General features: G+C 60.9%; 1 protein-coding gene across 1 annotated transcript; it reads left to right on the forward strand.

Annotated features, from left to right (window-relative positions):
- Positions 1–5002: 5002 nt before the first annotated feature.
- LOC120692414 (FT-interacting protein 3-like) lies at positions 5003–8516 on the forward strand. The gene has a single exon (XM_039975697.1). The coding sequence runs from the start codon at positions 5149–5151 to the stop codon at positions 8299–8301; it is 3153 nt and encodes a 1050-aa protein (XP_039831631.1). The 5' UTR covers positions 5003–5148; the 3' UTR covers positions 8302–8516.
- Positions 8517–9004: the final 488 nt, after the last annotated feature.

Below are 9004 nucleotides of genomic sequence, written 5' to 3' on the forward strand. Positions count from 1 at the left end.
ATGGAGGAAGTCAAGCTAACACTAGCCATGAACCAATGCAATGCAGCACCTCACTGAGGTCTTCAAATAAAGTGATAAATACTCATTCTCGAGGGGGGAAACGGGTGATACTGATCGCAAGCACGGAGCCACGTGCCACGGACGCTAGCCGGGGACCGTAGACAGCCCCACCCGTCAGCGCGCACCCCACACGCCCCGGCAGCGACGACGCAACGATCCCCGAAAAGGATCCTGGCGCGACACGCAGCACCCGAACAGTCGCCCGCCGAGGCCATGGCCTTGTTCGCGCTAGAATCTTAGCGTGTTAATAAATAATGATATTTTAATCGTTAATTACGGTGTCAAATAAAGTCAGTTTATAAAATCAATTTTAGAACCCCTGCGCTAGTGACCCTAAAGAATCTAATAAAATCTTTGACCGCACGATTAGAGGATAGTTACTATATTATTATTGTAGCCAATCATCGATTAATTATTCGTCGCGAAAAGTTACACTCATTCCTAAAAAATTACAAATATCGTGGGATTTCTAGGGTACCCACAGCCGGGTGGCGGAACGCACCCGCATATTCCCAGAGAGGGAGTGCTCGGGGAGGTACTAGGCGATTGGGCTGATCTAGCCCTGAGATAAGTACACAAGAACACACGATCTAGAGTGGTTCGGGCCGCCGGAGCGTAATACCCTACGTCCACTGGGAGAAGTTTTGATCTCTGTTGTGTATGAGTCTATCCTCTGCTGGGCCTTGGCTCTCACCCAACTTGAGTTTTCCTTCTAGCGGGCGCCCCCTTTTATAGACCAAGGGGGCGGATACATAGGACATTGGGGCCCCGACAGGTGGGCCCAACGTGACTGCGCAACATACTGCGCAGAGTATTTAAATTGCTACAGTGGTTACGAATCTTTCCTCTGATACACTCCCACGCCCTGCTAGCGCTATGACGAAAGGTGGTCTTCTCTTGTCCCGTCAGCAAGGTGTCCGTTGGGGGAGCGTAGCTTGCGGCGTGGCCTGTGGATGCTATTATGTAGGCGTCATAATGGGTGAAGCCGAGCCGTCGTATCCATCTGTTATGGCAGACTGGCAGGCGCGGCGTGGGCGGCGCCAGTAGCTCCACTATCTTGGTAATACGCGATCAATAGTGTCCCCTGGTCAAAGTATCGCCTCGGCTTCTGCTACATCAATGCGGACGTTCCCATGTCGTAATGAATGCAGTGGTGGGTGAGGCTTAGTATGGAGACCAAGCGGCCTTATACATGTGTCCGTGCTTGTAGACATGTGTCGGCTCCGGACCACCCCGAGGCAGGGCGTCGACTTCTTCCCTTAGCGAGGGGTCCGGTTACCATACTGGGGGTCCGGGACCCCATGAGGGGTCCGGGACTTCCGCGGGGGTCCGGACCCCTCGGGAGGTCCGGAGCCCCGGCTGTTCGGGCTGCCCGCCTCTTCCGGGACACGCGTCGTTCCCGGATCTTTCCCAGTCGTGAGGCAGGTCCGGAACCGTTGCTGAGAGATCAGGACTCCGGACCACAGGGGTCCGGCTGTTTGGTCGTAGTCATGGATAACTACAAGGCCCTTGTCTAGATACAGCAAGAAGGGGTACCCCAGTCCTGGGGTACCGACAGTGGCCCCCGGGCCCACCTCGGGAGAGGTACGAACCCGCGGGTGGGGCCACTATCGTGATGTGTTTCTACGCAACTTGATTACGTTGGTGCGTTCATACAAAGAGCGGGTGCTCCGGACCCCTGAGGCCGGTACACCGGTTGCCAGGTTCAGGCTCTAGAGTGCTCTCCACAGGGCGACGAAGGTGTAGGCTTAGGGTGCGGAACCAAGCTAAGCGGCTACACAGACCTCGGATCGCTCAGGAAGCAAGCACCACTTCCCGGACCTGGCTCTAGGCGACCGTGGCGAGCGGTCTCCGCCGGAGCGGGCCACCGGAGTGGACTTGAGGCGACCGTGGCGAGCGGTCTCCGCCGGAGCGGGCCACCGGAGTGGACTTGAGGCGACCGTGGCGAGCGGTCTTCGCCGGAGCGGGCCACCGGAGTGGACTTGAGGCGACCGTGGCGAGCCGTCTCCGCCGGAGCGGGCCACCGGAGTGGACTTGAGGCGTTGCTGACGATCCGATGAAATATACCACCGGATCTGAGAGTAAGGTGCGAGAAACCAAGCCTTATACTAGAAGGGAGCTCGGGACCTCTAAAGACAGCAGTTCTCGGATACTAGAGTACTTGTAACAGGGTAGTGAAGTACGTAAATCTTAGGGTACATTACCAGGCTAAGCTACGCGGAGCTTCTCTACCCCAGGATATAAGTACTACTTCTCCGGACCAGGTCCTTAGTGGTCCGAGCTGCCTTCCAGCTTGAAGGGGTGTCCCCACCTGGCCACAAGCCAGCAACTTATCTTGGTTTGTTAGCAATAATAGGAAGATTTCGTTTCAGAGGAAAGAAAAGCTAAACCAAGGCGAATAAATGTAATCAAGGTGGAGCCTGGATTAAACTGAGAAAGAAAATCTCCTCTATTATTGTGGTTGTTACGGTATACATCAGAGGTCGGGTTTACGAGGTCGGACCTCTACCGCTCCGGACCGTTTCTCGCCTGTTTGTGTGATAGGGCCAGAGGTCGGGTTTACAAGGTCGGACCTTGACCGCTCTGGACTCACACATAGGCGCCACGCTATTACAAAGGAGGATTTTTCTTTTCCTTAGGAGCAACCTACGGCTGCATGCTATACAGCGTGTTCTTCTCCGGTTGGAAGTGGCACGGCCACTCCTAAATTCTTCATAGTCGTCGGAGGCGAAGGCGTTCTAGATGTGCCTGAACTGCATCATCCAGCATCACCTCGGGAGCCCGGGGGGCCACTCCTTGCCTAAGAGCTGTCATATGCTTAGGTAGCATGAGACAAATTCTTTGGCTTTGAATGGGAGAGGCCCCCTGCCGCCGCCGCCGTCTGCCGATGGAAGCCAGACGCCCTTGCGCAGCAGAAGGACCGGTGCGAAGCGCGGAGAGGTGCGGTCGTTCGCCGGCTTGTCCTTGGTGCTAGCGCCAGGGGCCCCCGCGCCTGGCGGCGGGGCCTTGTCTGCAGCAGCACCAAGCTACGCTGAGGCGGATCTCCGGTGCTGGCGACGGCAGGACGACACGGCCAACTTCTTCTGGGATGGCCGTCGGCTCCGGGCTCCATGTTGAGAGAAAGCCTTGAACCGACGTCCTGCCACCGGAGAGGAAGCATGGCCGTTGCTTGAGAGAAAACCTTGAGCCGACACTGGGATGGCGCGGGGCGGCACGCAACAGGTGTCGCCCCCGCGCACCACCGTGCCGGCTCTGAGGCGTTGCAGTGGCGACGCACAGCAGGCGCCGCTGCCGTGCACCGTCGCACCGAGGGCGCTGGTGCCACAGCGTAGTCACATGCGGCGTAGGTGCCACCATGCCTCTCTTCATCTTCTCGTTCGTCGTTGCAGAGGATGAACACGGCCCCAGAAGCCTGAAGATCCAGCCAGCGCCTGATCCTCCCCACGGACGGCGCCAAATGTCGTGGGATTTCTAGGGTACCCACAGCCGGGTGGCGGAACGCACCCGCCTATTCCCAGAGAGGGAGTGCTCGGGGAGGTACTAGGCGATTGGGCTGATCTAGCCCTGAGATAAGTACACAAGAACACACGATCTAGAGTGGTTCGGGCCGCCGGAGCGTAATACCCTACGTCCACTGGGAGAAGTTTTGATCTCTGTTGTGTATGAGTCTATCATCTGCTGGGCCTTGGCTCTCACCCAGCTTGAGTTTTCCTTCTAGCGGGCGCCCCCTTTTATAGACCAAGGGGGCGGATACATAGGATATTGGGGCCCCGACAGGTGGGCCCAACGTGACTGCGCAGCATACTGCGCAGAGTATTTAAATTGCTACAGTGGTTACGAATCTTTCCTCTGATACACTCCCACGCCCTGCTAGCGCTATGACGAAAGGTGGTCTTCTCTTGTCCCGTCAGCAAGGTGTCTGTTGGGGGAGCGTAGCTTGCGGCGTGGCCTGTGGAGGCTATTATGTAGGCATCATAATGGGTGAAGCCGAGCCGTCGTATCCATCTGTTATGGCAGACTGGCAGGCGCGGCGTGGGCGGCGCCAGTAGCTCCACTATCTTGGTAATACGCGATCAATAGTGTCCCCTGGTCAAAGTATCGCCTCGGCTTCTGCTACATCAATGCGGACGTTCCCCTGTCGTAATGAATGCAGTGGTGGGTGAGGCTTAGTATGGAGACCAAGCGGCCTTGTACATGTGTCCGTGCTTGTAGACATGTGTCGGCTCCGGACCACCCCGAGGCAGGGCGTCGACTTCTTCCCTTAGCGAGGGGTCCGGTTACCATACTGGGGGTCCGGACCCCTCGGGAGGTCCGGAGCCCTGGCTGTTCGGGCTGCCCGCCTCTTCCGGGACACGCGTCGTTCCCGGATCTTTCCCAGTCGTGAGGCAGGTCCGGAACCGTTGCTGAGAGATCAGGACTCCGGACCACAGGGGTCCGGCTGTTTGGTCGTAGTCATGGATAACTACAAGGCCCTTGCCTAGATACAGCAAGAAGGGGTACCCTAGTCCTGGGGTACCGACAGATTTTATTTACTAATTCAATGCATGTGAGATTTTTTTTCAAAAAATATGCGTGTTAGTTATGAAAAATGCCAAACAGACCCGTGCACGCAGCCCGGCGGCAGGATTTCCGCCGCCGGCCGCTCGTGCCGTGTCCCGTCACATCAATGCCGTTGCCGTCAACGGAACCCGTTGACAGAAACCTGCTTTGTAGGGAGCACTATTTATCCAGACTCAGAACACTTTTCCTCGTTGTGACTTCTCTTCATGCAGTCAGAGAAGTTGGATCGCAGCCCAGCCCGATGCCATCGCACCGCAACCGCTACGGGACAAGTCTCCGTGCCCGCAGGCCTCCCGCTCACGTGGCGCGCACGGCCGTCCGACGTGGCCCGCCCGTTGACCCTCCCTTTTAAACCCGCCGCACCCCCCGCCTCCACCTCTCACTCTCTCACAGTTCACTCCAGCTTCTCTCTCCGCTCCTCTCCTCTCCAACGGTCATATTCTCCCTCGACGCACGCGCAAACACACACCCAGCCCCGTCGAGGAGAAGCTTCCAGGGGATCGGAATCCACCCCCAGCGGCGCCCGCGATGGTGGCGGAGGGGGCGCGGCGGCGGGTGGTGGTGGAGGTCTGCAACGCGCGGAACCTGATGCCCAAGGACGGCCAGGGCACGGCGTGCGCCTACGCCGTCGTCGACTTCGACGGCCAGCGCCGCCGCACCGCCACGCGCCCGCGGGACCTCAACCCGCAGTGGGGGGAGCGCCTCGAGTTCCTCGTCCACGACCCGGACGCCATGGCCTCCGAGACGCTCGAGCTCAACCTCTACAACGACAAGAAGGCCGTCGCCGCCACCGGCAGCGGCCGCCGGGGCGGCACCTTCCTCGGCAAGGTCAAGGTGGCGGGCGCCTCGTTCGCCAAGGCCGGGGACGAGGCGCTCGTCTACTACCCGCTCGAGAAGCGGAGCGTCTTCTCGCAGATCAAGGGGGAGATCGGGCTCAAGATCTGGTTCGTCGACGACCCGCCGCCGCCACCACCCGCCGCGCCGGCGGCCGATGAGAAGGGCGCCGATGCGGCGGCAGCGGATAAGAAGGAGGCGCCGGCAGAGGGGAAGGAGGGGAAGGCGCCGGATGCGGCTGCCGCCGCCGCCACGCCGGCTGAGGAGAAGAAGGCGGAGGCGACGCCGGGCGAGGAGAAGAAAGTGGAGGAGGCCAAAACGGAGGAGAAGAAACCTGAGGCGGCGGAGAAGAAGGACGACAAGGGTGGCAAGAAGAAGTCGCCGGAGAAGGGGAAGAAGGACGGCGAGAAGCCCAAGGAGGAAGGAAAGGCTAAGGAGGACGACAAGAAAGACGCGGCCGCGCCGCCGCCGTCTCCGTCCAAGCAGGCGCCGCCGCCCTCGCCCTCGAAGAAGGACCTGGCGATCGCCGGGATCGCCGGCGACCTGGAGATCCGCCCCCAGAGCGCTGCCGAGAAGAGCATGGCGGCGTCTGGCGCCAGCGCGTCGTACGACCTCGTGGATCGCGTGCCGTACCTCTTCGTCCGGCTCCTCAAGGCCAAGCGCCACGGCGGCGGCCAGCCGCTGTACGCGCAGCTGGCCATCGGCACCCACGCTGTGCGCACGCGCGCCGCCACGGCCGCCGGCGAGTGGGACCTGGTGTTCGCCTTCCACAAGGACAGCCTCACTGACACCTCGCTGGAGGTCACCGTCCACGAGGAGGCCAAGAAGCCGGCCAAGGAGGGGGAGCCCGTCCCGCCGGACGCCAACCTGGGCTTCATCTCCTTCGACCTCCAGGAGGTCCCGAAGCGGTCGCCGCCGGACAGCGCCCTCGCGCCGCAGTGGTACACCCTCGAGGGCCACGGCTCCGAGGACGGCGCGACGGCGGCCTGCGACGTCATGCTCGCCGTGTGGGTCGGCACGCAGGTCGACGAGGCGTTCCAGGAGGCGTGGCACTCCGACTCCGGCGGCTACCTGGTGCACACCCGCTCCAAGGCGTACCTCTCCCCGAAGCTCTGGTACCTCCGCCTCAGCGTCATCCAGGCGCAGGACCTGCGGCTGCCGCCCCCGCCGGACGCCAAGGCGAAGCAGTGCGGCGGCCCCATCTTCCCGGAGCTCTACGTGAAGGCGCAGCTAGGCGCCCAGGTGTTCAAGACCGGCCGCGTCCCGCTCGGCAGCGCGGCGGCCGGGACCTCCAACCCGAGCTGGGACGAGGACCTGCTCTTCGTCACCGCGGAGCCGTTCGACCCGTTCCTGACCGTCGCCGTCGAGGACGTGTTCTCCGGGCAGCCGGTGGGGCATGCCCGCGTGCCCCTGTCGACGGTGCACCGGCGGGCCGACGACCGCGTGGAGCCGCCGTCCCGGTGGCTGAACCTGTGCGGCGACGAGGCCCGGCCGTACGCCGGGCGGGTCCACGTGCGCGTGTGCCTGGAGGGCGGGTACCACGTGCTGGACGAGGCGGCGAACGTGGCCAGCGACGTGCGCGCGGCGTCGAAGCAGCTGTCGAAGCCGCCGGTGGGGATGCTGGAGGTCGGCGTCCGCGGCGCCGCCAACCTGGTGCCGATGAAGATCGCCAAGGACGGCGCGAGCGGGTCGACGGACGCGTACGTGGTGCTCAAGTACGGGCCCAAGTGGGCGCGCACGCGCACCATCCTGGACCAGTTCAACCCGCGGTGGAACGAGCAGTACGCGTGGGACGTGTTCGATCCCTGCACCGTGCTCACCATCGCCGTCTTCGACAACGTCCGGTACAAGGCCGGCGACGCCAAGGACTCGCGCATCGGCAAGCTCCGCATCCGCCTCTCCACGCTCGACACCAACCGGGTGTACACCAACACCTTCCCGCTGACGGCGGTGCACCCCGTGGGCGTTCGCAAGATGGGCGAGCTGGAGCTGGCGATCCGGTTCACCTGCCCGTCGTGGCTGACGCTGCTGCAGGCGTACGGCAGCCCGCTGCTGCCGCGGATGCACTACGTGAAGCCGCTGGGCGCGGCGCAGCAGGACGTGCTGCGGCACACGGCGATGCGCATCGTGTCGGGGCGACTGGCGCGGTCGGAGCCGCCGCTGGGGCCGGAGGTGGTGCAGTGCCTGCTGGACACGGACACGCACTCGTGGAGCATGCGGCGGAGCAGGGCCAACTGGTTCCGCGTCGTCGGCTGCCTGTCGCACGTCGCCGCCGCGGTGAGGTGGGCGCACCGCGTCCGCACCTGGGCGCACCCGCCGACCACCGTGCTCGTGCACGCGCTGCTGATCGCCGTCGTGCTCTGCCCGGAGATGATCCTGCCCACCGTGTGCCTCTACCTGTTCCTGGTCCTCCTCTGGCGCTACCGCGCCCGGCCGCGGCAGCCGGCGGGCATGGACCCGCGGCTCTCCCACGTCGACAGCGTGAGCCCCGACGAGCTCGACGAGGAGTTCGACGGGCTCCCCTCCTGCCGCCCCGCCGACGTGGTCCGGATGCGGTACGACCGGCTGCGCGCCGTCGCCGGGCGCGCGCAGACGCTGCTGGGCGACGTGGCGGCGCAAGGGGAGCGCGTCGAGGCGCTGCTCTCCTGGCGCGACCCGCGCGCGACGGGCGTGTTCGCGGTGGTGTGCCTGCTGGCGGCGCTGGTGCTGTACGCCGTGCCTTTCAAGGTGCTGCTGCTGGGGATGGGGTTCTACTACCTCCGCCACCCGAGGTTCCGCGGCGACATGCCCTCCGCCGGCTTCAACTTCTTCCGCCGCCTGCCGTCGCTCTCCGACCGGGTCCTCTAGACTAGAGCGCATGCTGATCGCTGATCAGTCTAGTTTTCTCCCATCATGTTTTGATCCCGCCGTGTAATCTGCTCTATCAGATGGTTTGGTCACCTGTTGCAGCCAGCAAGCCTCGGTTGATGAGGCTTCCTGACCGATGCTAGCAACAGCAATAATAATGTGTATTTTATTCATTCGTTTATGTAAAATCATTTTCTCGAATTTTGGTTTACATAGAGATCATCCGGCTGATTGCCTGAAATGAGGTGAAATGACTTGCCATATGATCTTCATTCATGGGTGGAAATTTGACCGTTGCGGGCAAGCTGCATTGAAGTCCTGTCAGAAACATTCTTGCTCTACCAACAGCAGTACAATGCTTTGATTTTGGTACAGTACTGCACTACAAAACTGAATACTAGGCTTGATACTTTCTTTCATCTTCAGTGTGTGTTTAGATCATTTTGCATTTTTGCGTTTTTGAAAAGGAATCTTTAATATTTGAAGTATTAAATGTAGACTAATCACAAAACTAATTACAGATCTCGTCTGTAAAGTACGAGACGAATCTAATGAGTCTAATTGATCCATCATTAGAGTATGTTTACTGCATCATTACTGTAGCAATTTAGTGTCTAATCACGTCGTGATTAGGCTCATTAGATTCGTCTTGCGATTTACAGTCTATTTATGTAATACGATTTATTTTTTGACTACATTTAGT

Source organism: Panicum virgatum, chromosome 9N (assembly GCF_016808335.1).
Source record: "Panicum virgatum strain AP13 chromosome 9N, P.virgatum_v5, whole genome shotgun sequence".
NCBI classification, from domain to species: Eukaryota; Viridiplantae; Streptophyta; class Magnoliopsida; order Poales; family Poaceae; genus Panicum; species Panicum virgatum.

Coding starts and splice junctions, on each gene's coding strand:
- LOC120692414 (XM_039975697.1), top strand. CDS start 5,149: ATGGTGGCGGAGGGGGCGCGGCGGCGGGTGGTGGTGGAGGTCTGCAAC.